The 24,417-nt window shown below is 42.1% G+C and overlaps 1 protein-coding gene across 4 annotated transcripts; it reads left to right on the top strand.

Moving 5' to 3' along the window:
• Nucleotides 1-242: 242 nt before the first annotated feature.
• On the top strand, nt 243-24,399 carry crb1 (crumbs cell polarity complex component 1). Of its 4 annotated transcripts, none has more exons than XM_036007685.1 (14): nt 243-458; nt 4,417-4,653; nt 5,494-5,689; nt 5,878-6,017; nt 6,211-6,393; nt 9,477-10,442; nt 11,759-12,309; nt 12,547-12,712; nt 14,060-15,005; nt 15,704-15,748; nt 16,437-16,559; nt 17,028-17,154; nt 22,558-22,798; nt 22,936-24,399. In XM_036007685.1, the coding sequence occupies exons 1-13, from the start codon at nt 383-385 to the stop codon at nt 22,795-22,797; spliced, it is 3,996 nt and encodes a 1,331-aa protein (XP_035863578.1). In that variant the 5' UTR covers nt 243-382; the 3' UTR covers nt 22,798; nt 22,936-24,399. The 4 variants fall into 4 exon arrangements, with proteins under 4 accessions (XP_035863578.1, XP_035863576.1, XP_035863577.1 ...); XM_036007683.1 differs by having other exon boundaries at nt 22,558-22,821; XM_036007684.1 differs by having other exon boundaries at nt 22,558-22,837.
• The last annotated feature ends 18 nt before the right edge of the window (nt 24,400-24,417 follow it).

The raw sequence follows: 24,417 nt of genomic DNA, 5'->3' as shown, positions 1-24,417 counted from the left end.
TCGGATATTAAAAGATGTTTAATTTGTTTGTTTTTTGTTTTCTATTCTAAGTATCTAAACCCATTTCTGTGATATTTAGGCTAAATGTTATTCCTGTTATTCTGTCCATGCAGTAAAATTGCTGTAACTCCCTCCCATGTATCCGTCACTGTCTGGCTCTGCACGGGAGGGTGTGTGTATAGCCTTTTGAACGCCACTCTGTGGTCTTTTTATTATTTCATGCGTGATGGAGGCTCTCGATGGTGCTCCATCAAGAAGAGAAGTGTATATCAAGTGGATCTGGAGTTGACAACAGATGAGTCGCAGCAGGCATGCAGGAGCAGAGCGATCCGTGTATGACAAGACTTCAACACAACGATCAGGATGATTTCCTGTCACGATTATGGATTTAATTCGCTATAATCATTTTGAATTACTTGCATGCACAATTCTCATCTCATCACTGTTTGTGATAGATGGTAAGTGACTTCTTCTCACGGGCTGAGTTTCAGTTTTCAGTTATTGTTTACCATACTTATTTGTTGTGATGCTGTAGGCTTGCTGTATAATCATCATACATTCTCCTAGTTCACTAATTAGTATTTGTAGAAGTAGTTTCATAGAGTTTTTTTTTTTGCATTTTAACACCTGCAAAACTAGACTGAGTGTTGTGTTGTTGTTGTTGTTGAGAGGTGTTGCATCCCATCATTTCCCAGGATGCCTTGTTGTCTCATGCCTGAACATGTTTTGAAGTAGCCTACAACACTACTATTTCAAAACATGTTATTGTTTTATTAAAACTCCGAACAGTGTACAAATTAATACCAGCTTCTGTGTTCTCTTGTTGAAGTTGAGTAATTGGCTTGCATTTTAACCAGTCCATGCTTGGAATATCAATTAAGACTGTGAGAGTTGACATCGTGGTGATCTCAAAAAGACAAAAAGACAAAAAGAAATCTAACAATCGGGGGCAGCGTAGTGACCGATGAGGGGGTGTGAGGATTGGGGGGGTTGGGAGTGTGCGGTTAAGTGATGGGACAAGGGGGAGGCACTTTATGTCTCTGTGGCTCTACAAGACACCCAACAATAACATGTCTTCTTATCACCACTGAAACAAACAGACAGATACACCAGCAACATGCATCTGTCAGGTGACCCACATGTGCTATTTAAGGGCATCCAGATAGGACCACACAAAAGACCCTTAGAAGCAATTTACATATGAAAAGCTTACATGTTGTGGGAGGGGATGTGAGGTTGGCTGGAGCTGTGTCACAAACGTCTCAAATATAGACAACAGGCCTGGCTCTGAATCCTCTGAACTCTGCCTCAGGGGAATACTAAAAGACCAGTGGATTCAGTAAAGAGCAAACACACACCACCTGTCATGGCTTCCTAAAAAATGCATGGTTAGTCATTGGCAGTTTCTTTCTCCATGGTTATAAGAGTCTGTGTTTTTGTAGACATAACATATATATACACTGATGCAACATGCCTCTAATCTGGTCTGAATTTACTGGCTGATCCTTGTTGTAATGAGAGCTAATATAGGCATATGGTCCGAGCATCACTATGATCTCCATCACACCCCCAGGACACTTCGCCCATACCTCCAAGTCAAAGTCTAGACATGTATAAGCTGCTCGTAGAGAACCCTGCCAACTGTCTGTAAAATTGATTGACCTCCACCAATGACAGAAGATTGGTGCCTGAGTTGGTGAAGATGGAGCACCAAGTGTAATTGCACTCTTCTACATCTTTTTAGTCTGCACTCAGCCTGATTGCGCTCTTGATGCATGATTACTTTGCGTGATTATCATATAATATTATTGGAATATCTCTGTTCATATCACTGTGGCTACATTTGTGGCCCCCAGCTTCATAATGATGTTGAACCAATCATGCAATACACACTTTCAAGGCTTTAAGAAATGTGGCGCAGTGTGATTATCATCTAATAGAGGCAACGCTTGTTCAGCTGATTTGAAGCCTCCTTTTTGTGGCATCATGCCTCTGTGGCCCCTCATGCACATTCCATGGATTATGAGGATCGTTGCCTCTGAGCTGGTCCCATTTGTTCTGCCTGAAGTATGACAATTTTGAGATGCCTCACGGTAGCTATTTGTCTTTGATGTTTTCTTGCATGTGTATACGCGAAAGGGGGCAAATCTCAAGTTAGACATGAGATATGATTTGAGAGTTAGGAAGAGTGAGAAAATAAGCAATGCATCATCATAGGATTGAGGTTCTCAAACTGTTTTGGTTTTCAGGTCACAGTGAAACTGTTTAACCTATTAAATCTTGCTTGACCAACTCTTGGAACTCAGAACTCAAGTTATCTAGAATATTTTAACCGAATGTAAGCATCTGCACCCATGAAAAATTACATAATGAGTTTGAAGTTTTTTCTTAGTTTGAAAAAGCATCAGTGAAGTGTTGGAAATGCAGAATTATTATTATATTTTCTATATTATTGATGTTTAAGGGGTTTAAGAAGTTAAAGACATTTGCCTAAACGTACCTTAAAATGCAGTTGTTTCGAGATTTGAGAAATTAGCTGTCAAGATTATAGAAAATACTATTCTATAAATACTGCACATTCCATTGCCTGAGTTGGTGCTCCCATAAAACATACCATTTTAATCATAGTTCTAGACATGTTGAGGTTTGAAATAGCCTATTTCCTAGAAATCAACACCATCAGTTAGTTTATAAAGCTAGCCTAATTAACAAATGTCTACTTTTATGAGGGAAGTCATAAAAGTGGTGGAGTCTGCTATTTGCATATGAAAGATGTCTACGATGAGATGAGAGTCCTTGGATTGCAAGAGTATTTATTGTTTTTTAAATGTGTGATAAAATCCATGATCATGAAAAAGTTCAAAATTTAATTACAAAAAATAGTAAATTAAAGCTGTAATCTCGAAGACGTTCATTTAAATACATGTCTGTTGCCATTAAGTGAACTGCAGTCAGCATCCTGTTGCTCGCAGGCATGCTCACACTCCGTAGTCACGAGCAAGCATCCTGGGCATCAAGCAAAAAAATAAATTACAATCATATTTAGAGTAACATTACTATCAGTAATGTTCCTATATATTATTTGGACCAGTGTCCAAAGGGTCCAAGTTCACCCATTGGCAATACAAAGCAATTAATACAGACACATATAGTTCCATACAGACACACATGATTAAGTCATACACAGTGTAAGAATTATTGCATTTCATTGATGTTTCTGGGGAGGATCAAGTGCTGATCATCTAATTCAGGGGTCTTCAACATTTTTCAAGCCAAGGACCCCATATTTGCGAGAGAGAGAGACGGAGTAGGGGTCCCCTACTACATATATTGTATAACATTAAGTTGCATATTAAACTGGGCCTACAATAAAAGCCTAAAGCAGGGGTCTTCAATGTTTTTTAAGCCAAGGACCCCTTAACTGAAAGAGGGGCCCCCTAATACATAATTGTAAAAAAATAACCTGGGCCTATAATAATGCGTTTTTGCATACAATACTAAGCTATTAAAATAATAATTGTTGGCTACCTAGTAAGCCTATTATCAGTTTAAAAAGATTTCACAAATAGGAAGATTTACATTTGCTAATAATATGTTAGATTCATGTTAGGCCAATTTGGTGGCCCCCCTGCAGTAACTCTGAGGACCCCCTGTTGAAGATCTCTGCTCTGATTAGTATGTATAACGTGTGTTGACTGAAATGAGACCTAAACCCAGAGCTCTGGCAGCGTGGCATTATTTTCTTGCTGATTAAAACACAGAATAAAGGAGTAAATGCCTAAAATCTTCAGGGCAACGCCTTCGCTCGGATGCTGTCACCATGGAAATAGATTGAATGCTAAAGCCAAACAGTGGAATTGGTCACGATGGCAGTCAGCCATGACACCTTGAGTGGCCCTTCAATTTAAGTGCTTGTACTGACAGCTGCTAGATTGTTTTAATCAAATCTAAACAGAAATTCTAAGAGCTTCATGCCAGACATGATCAAACTAAAATAGCAATCAAGAGCATGTCTGCTCCATTGATGTACATTGATGCAAACAATTGTTACGTAGTACAGAGGAACAATTGAGTCATTGAAAGGGATTGTTTGGACTGTATTCTTTTTGTCACATAGCTTCTTGGAGAGTTTGACATGATGATAGGGAGCAACTTTCCTAATCTAACACTTAATAATGTCATTTTTATAGTAATGTAGATAAAACCAGATGTTATAAAGTAGAGTACGTTTTATCAGAAGTCACCAATGCATTTTTAGTTGTAACAACCCATTGCTTTGCTCCAAGACTAAAAGAATTAATATGAGAAGTAGCATATTGCAAAATATTATTACTTTTAAATAGTGGTTTTGTTAATCTGTACAGCCTAAGTGATGTTCTGTGATATTAATATTTTTGAAATGTGATCTGTTCATAGGTGCATCACCTGACCTGCAGCCTCCACCAGAGGACCAGTGCTCTCCAAACCCGTGCCAAAACAAGGCAATATGTAGAATCCGCGGGGACGGCTACTCATGCTTCTGTGTGCCAGGGTTTCAGGGTGCTCACTGTCAGATTGACGTGAATGAGTGTGTTTCACAGCCCTGCAGGAATGGGGCCACCTGTGTGGACAGAGTGGGCAGCTTCTCCTGTCTGTGTTCTCCTGGGTTCACAGGTGAGTGGAAAGAACGGTGCTGGGTCTCCCAAGAGCATCTTAAGAGTGAGACCACATCATTTGGATTAATTTAAAAGAAAATGTGTGAAATGTTGAATGGGGTCAACATAGGTCATCCATGTTGTGACAGAGCTGTTAGCATGGCTGTAGACTCTTGCTTTCATATAAGTCTGGCCAAGTGGGAGTTTAATATGATTTATGATTATTAGTAGAGCAGTAAAGGTTAACTTCATAACTTCATAACTTCATCTGATGTGGTGATTTATTCAATATCTTATTGGGATATAATCTCACACCTTTATTCACAATTTTTGCCCTGCATCATGTATGGATCTTACTTTTTTTTAATCATCTTTTATGTTTCAAATCTTCTTTTTATCTCATTTTAATAAAGAATAGATGAACTAGCAAAACCCCAATGGATCAATCTGCTGAAAGGAGCCTGATAGCATTATGACATAGCATCGGCAAAACAAATTCAGTGACTCAAGTGTTATATTTCAATGTTCAGATGGTTTACTGCATTTAGGCAGTCTACAATCATGTATTGTTAGTTGTATTTATACTCATTAAGCTTCCATCTAATCATCTTTCTCCAACATTGCATGAAGACAATACGATTTCTTTTAGTGCAGGGACAGATTTACAGATATATTGTATACAATGTACTGTTTTTAGAATTGCAAACAGCTGCAGAAGCCTTGCTGTGAGATAAAAGAGCAATCCACACATGATCACAGCCAGTACACATGAAAGCTTTGTTCATTTTTGCCCCCTGCCCTCAGTCTATGTAGCAGGCTCACTCGCCCTCTGACATCTGTCCTGCTTTGATGTTCACAGGGGCCACTTGTGAGGTCCAGATTGATGAGTGTCAATCACAGCCATGTCTCAGTGGCGGCAGTTGCCATGACTACGCCGGTAGCTTCACTTGCACCTGTCTGCCCGGTTTCCAAGGACACCGATGCGAAATCAACTTTGATGAGTGCCAAGAGCAACCATGCCAAAACGGGGCTCTGTGTATAGATGGGGTGAATAAGTAAGTGGCCCAGCTCCAGTTGCTGAAAATAAAAAAAAATTGTAGCTCTTGCCAAGTGAAGAAAAGAAAAATTGTTTTGTTTAGCACAAATTCCTTTTATATTTAAATGTCACACCTGTAAACACAGACTGGAGGAAATACTGTAAAAAATCTCATTTGTGTGTTTTCTAAATCCTTGATTGTCTCAGCTACAGCTGTGACTGCTCTCACACAGCCTTCACTGGCAGACTCTGTGAGACACCACTACCACCGTGCCTCTCTGAACCATGCTTCAACAGCGCCATCTGCAAGGACAACCAGGGTAACTACAGCTGTGAATGCTGGCCAGGTACATGAAGCACTTTCTCGCTCATTTAACAGGGAAAAGAATTTATTTCTGAGTTACAGGTTTTAAAGCGTTGAGAAAATTTTCTTTAAAGAATTCTGACTTTATTACTTAATCTACATGGGATGTCACATGTGCTGTCAATCAAAACATATTATTCCCATCAGAAACACTCTGTCTGACTTCCTCATTCCAGGGTTTGAGGGACGCCAGTGTGATATCGACATCGATGAGTGTGGCAGCAACCCCTGCATGCATGGAGGCCGCTGCATTGAGAGGTCGTGGCAGGCTCTGTATGGCAGCGAGCCTCTGCTGCCTGAACACTATGACCAACAGCAGGCTGCAGGCTACATCTGCAGCTGTCCTCTAGGAACTACAGGTCATTTATTCTGATTAACCAAATTTAACTCATTATGTCTTACACAGGTCTCCAATGACAGTTAGACAGTAGTATGTGGTTTCCAGTAATGCTGTAGTATGTAGAGACTTTAAAAATCAACAGTGTGTACAGTGAGATGTCTGATCACAGGAATGAGCAGTTTCTGATTGGATCAACATCAGGGTGAATAGGTACATTTAAATGGGAATGTTTTGCTATTACTCAAAACATATAAAACAATCTTTTCTCTCTTATCTTTTGAAGAAGTAAAGGTTCGCTGAGTTCACCCAAATCACCATTTCCCTAATGGGAATGTGTTGTCATTGTTCAGATTTCAAATATCAGCCACTGAGACCACACAATGGGGGTGAATAGATTTGTTTTTGTGCTCAATGCATCAGAATTTTACATTTCAATATGCAACGGCAACATCTTTAACGTTTCCAGAAACAACCTACAGGTAAACCAGAATCACATACATTTTATTACCAGTTAATAACAAAATAACTTTGAATAAACTGTGTAATGTTGCTTAACTGGGTCCAAGTGCAGAGAACCCACTACAGGTGTAATATAGACTTCAGCAAAATATTCTGAAATTCTTTGCTTAAGTCTACACAAAAACAAGACATGCTACATACTGCTAGAATGGACAGGCAAAACAAACTAAACTGACCACAGACATAGGGCACTGAACTAACTCCATAACTAAATTAATCTGTTAATGAGGCAGAACTGTCTGACTGGAGTGTCTTTGTGTTGACATTTTAAGACTGACGTTGTGGTACAACTGTGTAGTTAGGAGGTGAGGTAAATGATGAGGCACGTTCACTCTCCAAATGGTGTGCACCGTTTTGCTACGGTTTCCTGGTTGAACGACATGTTTCCTCGGAACGGTGTGAAATGGCGTGCAACGGCTTTGAGATTATGTTTTCTCTCGTTTGGTGGGTGTGTCTCTCGTTTATTGGCTGTGTCACAGGTGATACCCAATGATACCCAATCAGCAGAGACGTGTCTGTAAACCGTGGTAGTAAAAAGGCAGAGCGCTTGTGTACACAGCAGGGTGTTCAACGCACCCCTGTTTCACTTTAAAAAAACGTGTTGCAACGTTTTGTCGGGGCTGAACCTGGCCCTGATCAGTCAAAGCAAACTACTGGTCATCACAGGGCATTCCAGCACATCAGTGTGTATGTCAGGTTTGGCGTTTTCTGATTTAAACCCCCCCTCCCCCAACCCCCGCCCCAGTGGTGGAATACAAAAAATATTTGAGATGAAAGATGCTATAGTACACAATGCTCTATACTTCACAATTTTATGTAGTAGCTTTAATTTGAGTGACATTGTAATGCTGTTGGGTGTGAAATGTTTAAGTGAGAAGGCTGAAGGACAATTGGCACCATTAATTACAAATGAGTTAAATGTGTAGTTATATTTGTAGATATTGAATAGACAATTTGATGTGCAGGCCATATAATTGATGATAATCAATTTAATAACATTTACATATTCACATTAAATTGTTGGTGCTTTGATGTCAAGAGAAGCTTTGCATTGTTACAGGGATGCTACATCAAATTTTACTTTTTAATTGCAAAAGCAGAAAATCCTAGTTTTCTTGCTTACACAAGACTTGTAAGTAAGACTGTGAGCTGTTGCCTGCTGAGAGATCTGTTCTAAAAATTGACCTGCTGCCAGTCACTCTGGCACTGACCCAGTAAGGTGGCCAAATAGCATTAGTTTAATCCCCAGGATCTGGCTTTGCCGGTCTCCTGACTGGAGCCACTCAGCCCTACGTTGTTGTAGAGAAGTAGACAAGGAACAGACCTCCACTGGGATGGCATGTACACACACAAACTAATATGGTGCAGTTAGACACGTTTGGGGCTATCCTGGGGGAAAAAGCAACGGCATGATGTGGACACCTGCACCATGGATTTGGGGTATTTTGTTGCTTGGAACAGGTAACATCGAAATATGTTTTTTTTATAATATTAATTAATTATTAATGAATAGGTATTTCATTAATTTGCCTTTTCTTCTACCAATATAAAACAAATAGACCTGTTGTTACAGTATTTTTCTATAGTGTGCTGTATAACTTATAGTTGTTGCTCCATATGTGCCTACTCATTGCAATCGTATTAGCTTTTAAATGTATCTCTAAATTAGTACAATTTTTAAATGCTGATAGCCTCTACAGCATAACAATACATACAAATATTTCTGGATACAAACACAAACAAGCAGACAGACAGTAGAGGATAATTCATGTACAAGTAATTGTTGGGCATCCTGGTATCTGGGTGGTGTAGAGAGAAAAACACACCACCAGCATAGAGAACTGGGGTTAATACCTGTCAGTTTGGATTCAGGTGGGGCTAACTTGACTTGGCATGTGTATCCATGGCACCAAAGAAATTAGAAAAACAGGAACCATGATACACATAAGAACAGGTGTTGATAGGAAAATGGGAGAAAAGAACTGGACACGTGCAGTCATTTCCTCACTTGCCATTATTATGACAACTTTCCCCATAATAATCTAGTTCAGTCAGACAACTCATGATTGAAATGTTTATTATAACAGCAGAATATTGTGTTTGGCAGCCAGACTCTGACCTCATCACTCCCCGGAGATTGGGTTTACATGAGATATTGGGGAGTGATGATAAAGTAGCTTCCCCTTGTCAGCAATACGGGAGTAGGGCAGCAGGGCCATTGACGAGCAGCTTAAATAGACCGCCAAATTGATGGGGAGTGTTTGGTAAATGATACGGATAAAAGCGTGTCACATGTGTATACAGCCGTGCAGCTCGAGTTGCCTGCCTGAACTACTGTAGCTCACAGGCGTCACCCCAACTACGTGTGTATGGATTGGACTTGTTTGCACTAAACGTGCAGCAGGGACATCCATTGCTTAGAAGACCACTGAACAAGGAATAATGACAATACTTCTCAGTGAGCAGAATAATTAAAAACAGGCCACATCTGCAATCATGTTTTTAAGTTTAATGGGGCAGTAGTAACAACGTTTAAGAGGGTTTGTGTCTTGATGTGACTTTATTGTATTCTTCTGCTAACAGGCTCCCTCTGCCAGGAGGTGATAAACCAGTGTGACCCCAATCCCTGCCAGAATGGGGGCAGGTGTGAGAGTCATGTTGGGGGCTACATTTGCCACTGCCTTAAACAGAGTAACGATGGCGTCCTCTATGGAGGTGTAAACTGTGATGTGAGGCTAATGGGCTGTGAGGGACATGAATGCCAGAACCAAGGCTCCTGCTCTCCTTTCCTGTTGGATGGGAATCACGGATACACCTGTTACTGCTCACCTGGGCACACTGGACCCCTCTGTAATACCCCCACCACCTTCTCCTTTGAGCGCAGAGGCTACCTGCTGCTGCAGAGTCCCCTGGTGGATGCCGTGGTGTCCTGCAACATCACCCTCAGCTTCAAGACTGCTCTGCCCAGAGCGTTGTTGTTCCAGCGGAACAGCAGGGGGATGCTGCTGAGCCTAGAGCTGGACGAAGGGCAGCTTCGTCTCACACTGAGGAAGGAGGCTTCTGCTGGGGCTGAAGCAGAAAGCCCAAACCAGGTCCTGGAGCTTCCACACAATGTCACAGATGGAGAGTGGCATTCTGTAGAGGCTGTGCTCGGAAGCTGGATGCTCAGTCTGACACTCTTGGATGATGCTGTGAGCTGTGGGAACCAGTCGTGCCACAAGGTGGCTCCAGTCCAAAGCACCATGGCCAAGCTGGTGTCGCCTCCTCAAAACACTTTTATTGGAGGAGTGCTTCAAGACTCAAATGGCCCCAGTGACGACTCACCACTTCCAGCATTCATTGGCTGCATGCGGGATGTGTTTGTGGACTGGCAGCTCATCGTCCCTGAGAATTGGCTGAGCGACTCTGCTGTTAATGTGTCCCCTGGCTGCAGCCACAGGGACCGCTGTCTGGACGTGCCTTGCCAAAACAAAGGACAGTGTCTCAACCTGTGGCAGAGCTACCAGTGCCGATGTCCGAGGCCTTATGAGGGCCAGGACTGTGAGGAGGGTATGTTTACAGCTGTGAAATAATAGACTTTAACAGAAGTTGGGAGAAGATTTGGGTTCACACACACACACACACACACACACACACACAAACGTAAGAAAAACTTTGGGATATGTAATCACCAAAAGCAGATATAGTGTATGGGACTCTGGGAGTCTCAAAGCTTGAAGATAACCTGATTAATTGAGGAGGAAGAAGTACCAGGTCATTCTTACTAAGTGGGTAATTAGATAACATCCTCAGTTGCTGATGTGTAACAGTAGATAAGGGGGGAAGGATGAGGCCAATCAAAAGTCACAGTAAAGGACAGAGGCAGAGATCCTCTTATCTGACGCACTGGATTAAGGATATTAGGGATTCTATTTTGGAAATACACAGAGCATTCAAGAAAATCAGTAGACAGTTGAATACTGTAGTTGACATTCATATGATACATCAGAAACAGAATAAGAAGTAGAATGAAAAAAATGAACTTTGAAATTGTTACTCAAAGCTTCCTTGTAAAATTTAAATAGTTCAGTTTTTTCACAGAGGATATCTATAGCCTCTTGAGTCTTTCAAAGCAGATTACTAGTGATCACAAACATTTACTCGCGCACAACTACACACTCGAAAACATCCACACACATACACATTAGAGCTTTCATAAGGTTTTTATATGGCCCGTCATACACTGTGAGTCCTCTTTCTTTCGCTTTTGAGTGTTTTAAATGTCCTGCCTGCCTTATAAAGTGACCAACCAGCAGTGGAAAGTGCTGACAGTGGACACAGAACATACAGCACATGGGGGCTGGTGGCTGCTTAAATTTCCTCTTTCTGTGCTCCTTCTTCTAGGGAGCTCCACATAAACTGCTTCAATGTCTTTTCCTCCACTTAGTTAGTTCTGCAAAAACACAAATCTATGATATCTATATGATATCTATCATAATGCTCTTTTAATAGTAAATATTACTACTAAGGAATGCAAATACGCCCCCCTGGGTAGCTCACCTGGTAGAGCGCACGCCCACATACAGAGGTTTACTCCTTGACGCAGTGGCCGCGGGTTTGACTCCAACCTGTGGCCCTTTGTTTCATGTCATTCCCCCTCTCTCTCTCTCTCCCCTTTCATGTCTTCAGCTGTCCTATAAATAAAGGCCTAAAATGCCCAAAACATAATCTTAAAGAAAAAGAAAAAAGGAATGCAAATACATGATATTCTCAAACTTATAAAACACTTTTAAACATGCATGCTGGCCCAGCTGGAAATATTTGAAGATGTTTTTATGATAGTGAAACCCATCCATATCTTACTCATTGTTTCCCCGTTTTTGCAGAACATGTGACCACACGCTTTGGGAATGAGGACTCTCAGAGTTACGCAGCTTTTATTGTCACCAATGATCTGGGTCACAACCTCTCCATCTCCCTCTTCCTGCGTACACGGAGGCACTATGGACTCCTCCTGGTGTTAGCCAACAGCAGCAGCCAGTACCTGCACATGTGGCTGGAGGATGGCAAGGTCACAGTTCAGCTCAATAACTTTGAGAGCCTGAAAGCGGAGAGTGCGATTGATGACGGGGAAGTCCACTTTGTGAGAGTAGAGGTGGCGGACGATCGTATGGCGCTGTATGTAGCAGCTCAGAAACAGGGCGATGTGGAAGTCAGGGCAGTCAATGTCCAAGCAGGAGACACTGTGTATGTGGGAGGTATGTTGGAGAGTTGGATGACTTCAGTGTTTGGTGGATATTTTAAAGGCTGTATTCAGGACCTGAGGATCAACGACAGGCGGCTGCAGTTCTTTGGGTTGGACACCTCAGTGAGATCTTTTCCTCTGGAGCTCATGGAAAATGTGACTGCTGGATGCACTGGGGACAATACCTGCAGTGTGAGTATAAAGTTTCCTTTCAATGATATTGGTTAACCTTATATTTTCAGCCTTTATTGACAGTGTCGTTCTTTAGTATGAAGTACTGTAGTTTAGGGTGCGCAGAAATGGATTAAAACTTAAAATTCTGCTTAAAATGAGACCTCACTCATGCCCATGAAAGCATTCACATACAGTATAGTTATATCTCATATGTAGTGGTAAAAGTAAGCCCATGTATCACTGTCTCATCCTCAGACAAACCCTTGTCTAAATGGTGGGATGTGCTACTCCATGTGGGATGACTTCACCTGCACCTGCCCTCCAAAGACAGCAGGGCGGCGCTGTGAAGAGGTCAGGTGGTGCGAGCTGTCACCTTGCCCCACAGACTCAGAGTGCAAGATGCTGAACCAGGGATATGAATGTAAGTGACGTCCAAGATTTCAACAGTTACAAGCAGAGGTGTTTTAAGTCGTTTTATTTTAAGACACGTGCAGTTAAGTTAAGTCACATATCTTTATAGGCAAATTGAAGGTCAAGCTGAAAGTCGTCATGTTCGGACCAAAGATAGCATTAAAATGAGCATTTGAACATCTCCCATAATAAAAATGTCATAGCCCCAGACCAAGATAGACCAAGTCTTTTCAGTGAGTGCATAGGACTAAAAAAATAATGAAGCGCGTCCTGCGATTCAAGGGCTGCTTGACGCTGTCTTATTCAGTTTTAGTTTGTCGTGATTCTGAGATTTTACCATTTCAAAACCTGAATCAGACTTAAGTCCAAGTCAACAGCTCTGGTTATGAGAAACCTTTAATCAGAGTTTAGAAAATGGTCTAGCACCTGATTGTGTAATAACTGTCAGATCATGTAATAACATGTAATAAATATCCTTGTGTAAGGGTTAAAAATGTTAAAGTTGTTCATTCCATAGATTAGTAGCAGCAGTATTATGTGACAATACTTAATCAAAATACTTAATCATTGTATAATGATACAGTAACAATAATACATTTAATATTAACTATATGTCATGTTATAAAATGCAATGTAAAAATCATAATCTGAAAGTTAAATTTAAAGGTTTAATTGTATTTGTTATTACACTACCATGTCCTGTCACGGCATGCTAATATTTAACAGCATTAGCGAGGTTGAATCTCCCAAAAGCAACCTAACAATGACTTCACTTTTGTTCCGTGTCATTAGTGAGGTTTGTTGCCTTCTTGACATAATTTCTAAGTCATATAAAAGCCCTTAAACCCAGACACAGAGTTGTGTACCTCTTAGACTTACATTATATGTATGTTACCTAATCTTTGACCTTGTTTGTGGAATTGGACATTGTTGAGTTAATTGGCCAACATGTAACCAAGTGAATGCTTGGTCATAAACTAGCCTTAATCCGCCACACAGTATTCTCTGTGTGCTCTGTAAAGCAGGATTGGGCTGAGGTCAGCTTATCCTTTTTTTGCTGGGATTAGCGATGATTTGCCATGTTGCACGTCTGTCCTGCAAGCCACCCCATGTTTACTTGCTCCTTAGGAACATTTCTGACAGATGACCATATTGCCTAAAAGGATAGTTGTGTTATCAAACAGGTAAATTAAGGTAAAAAAATCAGTGCTCTTGCCTAATTGCCTTGATGTATTCTCATGCATAAAGCCAGTACATAATCAAAAACAAGAAGCCAACTGACAAAGGAGTTTTAATGGTGCAACGAAGTGAGTGTGTAAATATGTAAACACAACAAATATTTTCTCTAATCTCCTAGGCTATTCCAATGCAACTTTCCTGAATGACAGCACTGTGTTGTCCTACCGGGGAAATGGCCACATATCCCGCAATCTAACTAACCTCTCCCTAAACCTACGCACACGAAAGCGTAACACAGCTATACTCCACGCAGAGAAGGGCTCAGAATTAGTCACACTCTCTGTGCAGGGTGGTTTCGTCTTCATGGAGCTTCAGAGCACCACTGGAGACAACAGAGAAGAGGAGGAGGAGGGAGAACAGGGTGTGTCTACGGTCAGTATCAGCAGCAGGACGAGTGTTAGTGATGGTGAGTGGCACAGCATCCACCTGTTCATGGCAGTGCCATGGGCACAAACCTCCCGGTGGACTTTGGTGCTGGATGAGGAAATAGAGGAAGCCATCACTTCCAGGAGCCAAGGAGGCAACCTGAACTTCCTCAGGCAGGGGGTGGACATCTTTGTAGGGGGCCTTGCCCCGGATGCTGGGTGGTCCCTGACTGGATGCCTGGGCACAGTAGAGCTGGGTGGCATTGCCCTGCCATACTCCAGCTCCTCTGATGTGAACCTCCCACGTGTGCAGGAGGAGCAATTCATTCAGACATCACTGCAACCACCGCTCCTTGGCTGCAGCGGGGCCCCCGTGTGTGAGCCCAACCCCTGCCTGAACGGAGGGGAGTGCCAGGACCTGTTCAACAACTACAACTGCAGCTGTGCCGCAGGCTGGGCCGGGAGACGCTGCAACTTCTTCACTGACACCTGCGCTTCCAGCCCCTGCGTTCACGGCAACTGCAGCGTGAATGGGCTGACCTACGACTGCACCTGTGAATTTGGGTATGCGGGTGTGGACTGTGACGAGGAGGTGGATATGTGTGAAAACCACCTGTGTGCCCATGGAGGCACCTGTCTGCATGGGCCGGACAGGTACGCCTGCCTCTGCCCTGAGAACTTCACTGGACCCCTTTGCAAGTAAGTGCAGGTGTTTGCTGGAAAAACAGAAAAGCAGGACAATATAGAATAAAATAGTGTAGTAGTCACTTTCTGGTGAGTTGTGGAAAACATAGACCAACAGCAGAAGAGAAAACTATGTCATAATAAATATTTCATGCTCCGGAAATTGACTTTGTTTTTCTATGATTAGTTTTGAGAGCTTAGTTAGTTAACCTACACAAAATACAGAAATAAATGCTCCAAATTGCACACACAAGGGCCGCACCGTAACACATATTCTTTCAATGTAAATGTCTCCACATCGCTGCCTTTGTTCAGCATTTCAACCATGCCTGCAGTGAGCGCCTCAGATGCTGCATTTCTATTCTAGTGTCAGCCAGAAAAGGCCTCAGTCTGCTGTGGTGTCTCACTAAACAAGGCTCTCTGGTTCAGCGCCAGTTTCTTTCCTCTACCGTTTCCTCTGTCATCTACCGTTTGCCTCGGAGAACCAGCAGGGGAACGCCTCCGAGCATTTATCCTGTAAACACACAGCCTCTTGCATTTTGCCTCTTTTGCACAAGGAGAACCTTTGCAAGTGTTTCGCTAAGACAAGCTGCACATCTCCCTTTACCGGGAACGTCTACGCTGTAAAGTTTTCATCAAAATGACTTCTTTTTGTTTCTTGTTTGTGTCTCTTTCTACCCCCTTTCCCTGTCTTTCTTTCTGTTTCTCTCCAGTGAACGTGTTGAAGAAATTCCGTGGTACCTTGTTGTCAGAAATGTGTAAGTTTTCTATTTCTCAGGTGTTCGCTATTTGTTTCCTGTTAGATATTTGTCTCCCAAATGTCATGTACGATGTCTCCAGTTTTTTTGTTCAACTGTGTGCAACAAAATGCCAAGCAAAGCTAATATTAACGCTCCCTGTGACATTGTTTGTCTTAAAATGAGATACCCACTGTTTCAAAATGAGAGCTGTAGTTCAAAAATGATTCCTGGCATCTAAATTAAAGCTTCACCTACACAAATTGTACACTTTCCAAACAAACAAAAAAAGCCTGTATTTTGTAACCATTGAGGGGTGAATCTCAAGTTGCCAATAAATAACGTTTTGGAAGAGAGCTCCTGTGCTTCAGGCAAACAGAAGGTTATAGGCCAAAGAAAAAGGCTTGGCTTTTTTTTATTCCTATACACTGTGATTTGACCTCCTGCTGGTGAATAGTTGCCAGAGGTCTTTAATCTTATTATCCTGGTCCCCTCCTAAGCCTCTTTGTCTCCCCTGTGGGGAACTACAGGAAGTCGAACAATGCAGCTCCTGTCTGGCTGATACTTCTGCTTCCGGCAGACGTAAAGACGTCAAACTCTACTGCACATGACCTGCTGAACATCTCGATACCTCAGATACCACAGCTTTACATTAAACACAAACAATGCATGTGTTTACCCTCTTACATGTCTGACTGTCTCTTACCAGACGGCCTAAACTGCCTGTTTCTGTGTGTGGCGATGACAACAGAAACTACACCTGCTTCAATGGAGGCAACTGCACTGACCGAGAGCTGTCCTGCGACTGTCCACCTGGCTTCATTGGACACCGGTAGGAAAAAAAAAAAAAAGATATTTATTTTATTAAATTATACCTGTAAGTAAGTAAAATGGATCCAGAACTAAAATATACTGTCATCCCCTGATTTATCTGCAGAGCATAGCATAAGTTCAGACAGAACACTGCCGTCACACTTGCATTAGCTAGTTGGCATCAAACTGTTTCATTCATGTTTTACAATCACTGGCTGTGTGGCTTTCAGCTCACAAGTAATGTCCAATCATATTCTTACTCTGCTATTGCATGCCAACGTCATTTGCTTTTTTGACATAACTAAGATCTAATGTTTATGTATGTTTATTACAGTAAGTTCTCCCAGCAGAGCTCAAATTCTTCGAGATCTCTCTCGAAGAGCCGAGCCTTTTCCTCCTCAGAACCTACTGGACAACTATTTGCTATAATTGGTCACTTCCTTGGCATCAGTGTCCCTGACTGAACTATAATTGTGTGTCTGTGTAGGTGTGAGCAGGAGGTGGATGAGTGCAAGTCCAACCCCTGTCTGAACGGAGGCTACTGCCGCAACCTCATCAACAAGTTCTTCTGCGTGTGTGAAATGAGCTACGCTGGAGAAACGTGCCAGATGGACGTAAGCGATATTTACTTTTATGTGGCCCTGCTGCTGTGGCAGAACCTCTTCCAGCTGCTGTCCTACCTCATTCTCAGGCTGGACGATGAGCCTGAGGTGGACTGGGGAGGCATTGACTGAATATGTGTGTGTGTGTGTGTGTGTGTGTGTGTGTGTGTGCGTGCACCTGTCTTTGGGACTGTTTGAGAAATGTATGTGTATGGGTGATTGATTGATTTTAAAAGATGAGAATGACCGGTGGTTTCCCACAAAGCACAGAGGATCAGATATTTATAACAGCACACTGCACACATTAGGGTTTTCTCTAGTTTGACGTACGATACCACAGAGCTGTTTCTGTGCCTTAAACGAATACAGTATGTTGGTCATCAGAAGCACCTTTTTCAGTATAGTTATTTAGAGTATATTACTCAATTAAATGTACTTATTTAAGTAGCTATAGATCACAGATGCAACTAGAAGGGCACTCGGAAAGCGCAGACCTCCGCCAAGGCCACGCCCTATCTCACAATGGTATTGAAAGTGAAAAATAAGTTGTGTATCCACTCCATGATTCACATCCGCTCCAAAATGTAATGGGTTCTACCTTGGCCCATGCTTCACAATTCCACCAAGTTTCATGGAAATCGGGTTATTAGTTTGTCCATAATCCTGACAAAGCTGACAGTCAAACGAACCGAACCAGAAACATAACCTCTGTGGCGGAGGTAATAATCTCTTGCAAAACCAACGCAGACAAAATACAGTTTAGGGCTGCAATTAAAGATAATTTTCATTATCAATTAATTAATATTGTTGATTATTTGACTAAACATTTAATCTACTAAATGTTCTCAGGGCACAACGTAACACATTCAAACTGCTTGTTTTGACCGACCAATAGTCCAAAATGTAAAAAACACTCATTTTGAAACGAAGAGAATTTTTTGCTTCATAAATCACTTAAAAGATCAAGCTATTATTAAACTTGTTGGCAATTGATCAACTAACTGATTAATCAAATAATCGTTTGAGCATAGAACTGCGCAGTATAGCTCATGTGGTCTAAAGGGAAGGTTAGTCTCCATTTAATAAAGCACTTTTTTATGCAGTGAAGAACATTATAGAATATGTGTTATTTATAATGTTTCTCATTGAAGATATCCTGTCAGTCTTGTCTGAACTGGATTTTGGGAGCTCCATACGGATGAATGTGTGAACTATCAAAAACAGTGTTGTAGTTACAAAGGCACCTAGAGGGGCTAGAAGACGACAAGATGTCTCACTTTGTTCTTGATGTGCGTTCAGAGCACAGCGGTGACTGACTGACTGCTGCTTGTTGTTTTGTACCCAAAGAAGAAGTTTCCGTCTCTAAACCTTCCTGAGTGAGGCAAAGATATTTTAAGCCTAAAATTCTCTGCAGCTCTGCCTGAACGGTACCTATAAACATTCACCATGCTGTTGTGGTCAACATTTCATAACGCTCTAAATCATTGTCTGTTCCTCATGGACTGTGTTTTTTTAGTGTGTATTTTAGTCTCGCTGTGCTGACATCATGCTGGATGATCCGTGTATGACACAAACTTCTTGTTTGTCTTGTTTGTCCTTCATTATACTCTGTCTTCATGTCCTGTCTCAGTTTAAATTCAGTCTCTGTCTCTGTCTTTGTTGTTGTCAAATAAAAAAAAACAATCTTATCAGCCATTGTTTGTCTTCTGTCCTCTTTTCATCTCTGTCAACTAATTTGTCTTTTCAGTCACCACACATTTTGCTTTCCTTTCCAATTTCTTTCTTCCATTTTCTCCTAGACAAACTTCAGTTGAAGGTTAACTGCTTTACAAATCCTTTAATTGATTTTCTAACTGTGTAGCATTGTGTGTATGTCAGTGGGAGCAGAGGCCGAAGTCAGGTGGCAACCATGACACCAAACACTTGATCTCTCCTAACGAGATGTAGTGTGAGTAGATCCTAGAATAGCCCAAGTTCATAGACACACACACACACACACACACACACACAAAGGCACGGACACAGAGGCAATTTTTATTGTTTGGAGTTTGTTTTGGGGGAAGACTCGTTGCTGTTTTAACACGACAATGCTTTTGCTGTAATTATTCCTCCTGTTCATATTGGCTACTAAAAGATCCCTTCTTATGCACTTTCAGTAGCCTCTTTTACACAGAGATTCCGCAACACTGCCGTAAAGATCCGCTATTATGCCGGCTTTGCTTTTTTCTCTTAACCAAACAACGCCAACATAGTGCAGCCCATGGGCGATTTTAGACTCTTTTTAGGGAGGCTCAAGCCCCCCTAAATTTCAGCTCAGCCCCCCTAAAAATTATAATAATAAAAACCTTTTTTTTTTTTTAAATCAATTTTAGTGCTTCATGTGAGAGTTTGCGAACTTGTCTGTTAGTGACAGAGGACAAACAATTACAGGTTCAAAGGGCTTGAAACAGGTTTAATATCCTGTGTGTCTGTTGCCGATGCTATGCACCTGTAACCCAGTCAAGGAAAGGGTTAACAGAAACGTAGTTTTGGCCAATCGGAGGTGGTTGTGCCAGACTCCCGCCTTTGGCTGAGTCTCTATCTAATCTGTCAGAGGGAGAGCAGGAGTGCGGTTGTGAAGTTTAACGTTGATAGTTGACAGAGAAGAAGTTGGTAATTTCATAGCAGATTATAACCCAAATTGAAACGTAAACTAAAATTGCTGAATGTTAGAACATTGTGTCAAATGGTGGTTTGTCAGGTTTAGTTCCATTATAGTATTAATAGTGTCAAAAACCGTTAGCTGACGTTGTTGTTCAGTAGCTAGCTCAGAGATTATCGGGCTAATGAAATGACTGATTTCGCTTTATTAGGGGAAATTACAATGTTTTCACTCTGTTGTTATTACACACATTACACACAGGCCTGTATTACACACACATGCTCAGTATCTATACATGCACTAATGGAGAGATGTCACAGTGAGGGAGCTACCCATGGAAAGGCGCCTCGAGCAGTTGGGGGTTCGGTGCCTTGCCCCCAGGAGGTGAACTGGCACCTCTCCAGCTACCAGTCCCCCACCATACTTTGGTCCGTATGGGGACTTCAACCAGTAACCCTCCAGTTCCCAACCCAACTCCCTACTGCCACCCCAATTAGGGACTGAGCCCCCCTAAAGGCTTGATCCTAGAATGACCCCTGGTGCAGCCCCAGTGTGGGATTTCAGATAGCATGCCGGCATTCTGGAAGCAAAAGAGGCGTGACTGACGTGACGTGTAAAATGACAGCGTCGGTGTCTCGTGTGTGTGTGTGTGTGTGTGTGTGTGTGTGTAGTCCCGCCATGCCGGCTGTACCTTTTTACCAAGATTTCGATTTGGCTCTGTTACTGCCGGCTAACGGCATACCAAGTCTGTCCCCCTATTCCGTGTCCGTACCTTTTACACAGCACAGAGAGGCGCAATAATGGCACAACAATCCCGCCTTAAATAGGCCGTGTGAAAAGGGGCTAGTGTAAGTGATGTCGGACAAAATCTACATTCCTCGTTTTGTTAGAAAATTAGTTCAAAGTTTACATGAGATTATAAAAAAGCTTATATAAAATTCACTTTTTGTGTTTTACTCTTGAGCCGCAGCGAAAGGATAGTGACAAAAAGACCGTAACTTTGGAAGATATAGCCTACACTTGATGTGTGTAACTCCGACGTTTGAAGCCTCATATTAGATTCAGATAAGCTTTTGAAAACACTTTTGCATTAACCCAGGGCTGTAGATGTTGTCCCCCATCACTTACACTGGAAGCACATTAGGCAGTGCCAGTATAAACAGGAGGAATGAGAACAACAAGCCAAAAACAGTGTTATTGTTCATATGACTCCTGTTTTTAAAACAGATTTGAAAAATGGCAAACCTATCCTTTGACAAAGAAGTGCTCGACCTCACAAACGCTCTTGTGGATGTTCAGCTGTCCACACATTTTGACCATGTAGCCAATATGCAGTTGCACTCATAGAGTGTTCATATATACCGTCTATGGTTGCACTTCTCTCTTGTACCTGTGTCCTCTCTTCCATCTCATATTCTTCAAGTCTGTGTGTGCATGTATGTGCATGTTTGTGTGTGTGTGTGTGTGTGTGTTTCCCTTTGAAAGCACAGGTAGCCCTAATGGTGAGGAGAGAGGGGGAGGAAATGGGAAGCAGTTGTTCAGTGTCGGCACTGATGTGGCCATCCTTTGAGAGAGCAAGAGAAGCAGAGAGGGAGAAATGTGCTTCACCAGCAAAAAAAAAAAAAGGAGCATCTGGCACTGAAGTGCAGTTTCAGCAGAGAGCTGGTGGCATTCACAGGAGTTCGGTCTGCTTTACAGAAACGTATGAGGGCAGGTTAACACACACACACACACACACACACACACACACACACACACACAGATAGCAGGTTGATAGTGCTGACAGCAGGGAAGCATTGCTGCCGTCTCCGTGTGTGTAGCAGCTCTGCTGAGGCTTCAGGGTGGCCCTGCCTTGTACCTTAGAGACTGGTTAGTTAGACATTTCCGTGTCTGTGTGTGTGGCAGTCGGTGACTGATGGCGGATCCTGGCTTCAGGCTGCTCCGGCTCGCTTGTGTCACACTCGCTCTGACAGCCAACTGTGCTGCAGTGACAGGTAAGCACTTTCCAGGAGTCAACAAAGAACCTGTAGCAAGGGAAAGAAAGTGTAATGTCTACAGCGTCGAGCATGAGTGCATAAGTTATTTTTTGCCTCAGGATATGGATGGTTGTATTCTTATAAGAATTATGTTTCCATGTTGATTGCTCAGTGTAAAGTTTGCTGACTTCTGGAATTTTTTCATAGTCTTGTGTAACCTGACAAGTTCTGTAAGAGGCTTTAGTTAAGAAGATGGTGTCAGCCAAAATTTGAAGTATAATGGAGTGATACTTACAGCTGTTGTGCTGTTGGTAACCTTGTAGCAGCCACTCAGAGTGTCACAACTATCACATCAACCACAACAACTGATGTAAGTGCATCTGCTGCTCCGTTTTCTGTTGCTGGTTATTAATGAATGTTAACAGTCATTCACTGGCTGCACTGGAAGCTTTGGTTCGCCTTGATTTGCTGGGTTTAACTTGCAAGGTCAGAAATCTGTGTGTTTGCATGCAGGGTTGTGTTTCTGGCTGGTCGTGAAGCTGCTTGTGTGTTTGTGCGGTGTGTGATTATCAAAGGGCCACAGGGCTGTAAGTTAAAAATGAATATTAGCAGGTTTCACAAGTCATTAAAACACTTCATATAAAGCAGCTTTTCTTCCTGCAAGAAAAGAATCGTGTGTCTGTATGAGCTATTTTTGGTGCGTGAGTGTGTTTCTGGTGGTATATATGCTAATGAGATCATCAGGCAGCATCTTGCCCGTGTGTGTGTGTGTGTGTGTGTGTGTGTGATCCTCCACAGACGGAGCGTGCTCCATACAGCTCGCGGGTGGTTGCTGTGCTGGCACCTTGTCTGGTTGGCTTGGCGATAGTGGTGATGCTGGGGCTGGCACTGGCCGTTGCCAAACTGCGAGAGAGGAGGCAGACGGAGGGAGGTTTCAGTCCGCGGCAACTCGAGGATCCTGGTGGTCGCAACCCACCTGCTGAGCTGGGAAACACATCCATCAGCACTTTGGCAGCTCGTGTGGAGCGCCTGGTGTAGTGTAAAGCAGTGAGGAGAGGAGAAGTGTGTGTGAGAGTGTGTGAGTGAGAGGAACAGTGTTTGAGAGAGACAATAATAAACAATGTATCATGTGAATGAGCATTTTTAAACCAAATGTTTCTGTCTGTTTCCCTCCAGTTAACCTCTGAGGGTTTGACCTCTGACCTCTTACTGTCCGTCAGTCTGGTGTCCGTGGTCCTGCTGCTGGTTCTCATCCTCACCTCAGTCAGCCTGGTGATGACGCTCAATCGCCGCGCCACCCACGGCACCTACAGTCCCAGCCGGCAGGAGAAGGAGGGATCACGGGTGGAGATGTGGAGCATCACCCAGCCGCCACCTATGGAGAGACTCATATGAGATGCAGGGACTGTGTTTACATGCAGGGTAGTAATGTGGTTATTGTAGTAATGAATGAGCTGATGCTAGAAATACACCTGATGTATAACTTAAAAAATATCTGCAGCCTGCATGTGAACATGGTCTTCCCCTCACAGTACCTCCATTTTAAACTACAGCTGTCTTTCTTCACATGCTGTAAGACTGTATGAGATCTTTCAATTTTTGTGTTATTGCATATCTCAGTGCTTCATCCATCTTCCTGCAACGTTTTGCACCTGGCTTCACTACTCAGCAGTACATCCATCTAAATGCAAAGATTTAAATTCAGAACGTATCGAGTCTGTCACATTTATGCGTCTGATCCATATTTTTTAAGGATTGTTGGACCATTTGATCCGGATTTTGGACACACATAAAACGTTGTTTTAAAGCCTCATCTGGAAACGAGCAGAATGAGTCAGACTGTTCCTCATGAAAGGATAAGGATAGCATTATTCTGTATTTTTCTTATTGTCAACAAATTCCATGAAATGATCAAAACCAAACATGTTAGTCCGTCTCTCATTGGTTCCTACTGAAGACATAAATCTTTAAAAACAGAGGGGAAAAAACGCTCAGTAGTTTCCTTAAACAGTGGGGCACTATTCTTTTTAGCAAACATTACTCAAACAGGAGTTAATATTGCATTTGTAGGGGACTATTTTCAGCTGCGCATTAATACACATTTTGTGCTCAAGTGATTTACTGTAGCAGGACAGTGGACTGTATGTGGGATTGGCTCAAAATAAACTATCAATTCAATGTTTTGGTCTTTTCATGGTATTTGCTGATATTAACAAAAATATAGAATATCACCAGAGCTTAAAATTCATGAACTTCCATCTGTTTGGATTTATTGCTGGAAAAAGACTTTCAAATTGTTTGTGTATTACATGTCTACACGCTGAGTCTTGCTGCCAGTTTTGATTCATCTTTCAGTGAACATTTCCACTGGAAATACTGTAGCGCCTTACTGACAGAATAATGTATTTTAGAGTCAGATTTCAGGATAAGTTGCACTTGTCGAGAATAGTTTTAGTTTTTTTCTAGGCTGACTTGTAAAAACTGTCTTGACTGCAGTGTCATTTTAAGTGTATATAACGTAATGATGATTTTTGTTTATCATGTTTTAAACTGTGAATTTCATTTCAACTTTTAATTGTTGGCAACTGTACATAGACAATGTGCTGCTTGATTAAAGTGAATTTATTTGTGTTGATGTAATTTATGTCGACAAAGTTA

The sequence above is a fragment of the Sander lucioperca genome, chromosome 11, assembly GCF_008315115.2.
Source record: "Sander lucioperca isolate FBNREF2018 chromosome 11, SLUC_FBN_1.2, whole genome shotgun sequence".
Taxonomy (NCBI): domain Eukaryota; kingdom Metazoa; phylum Chordata; class Actinopteri; order Perciformes; family Percidae; genus Sander; species Sander lucioperca.
This window is presented reverse-complemented; position numbering and strand designations above follow the sequence as displayed.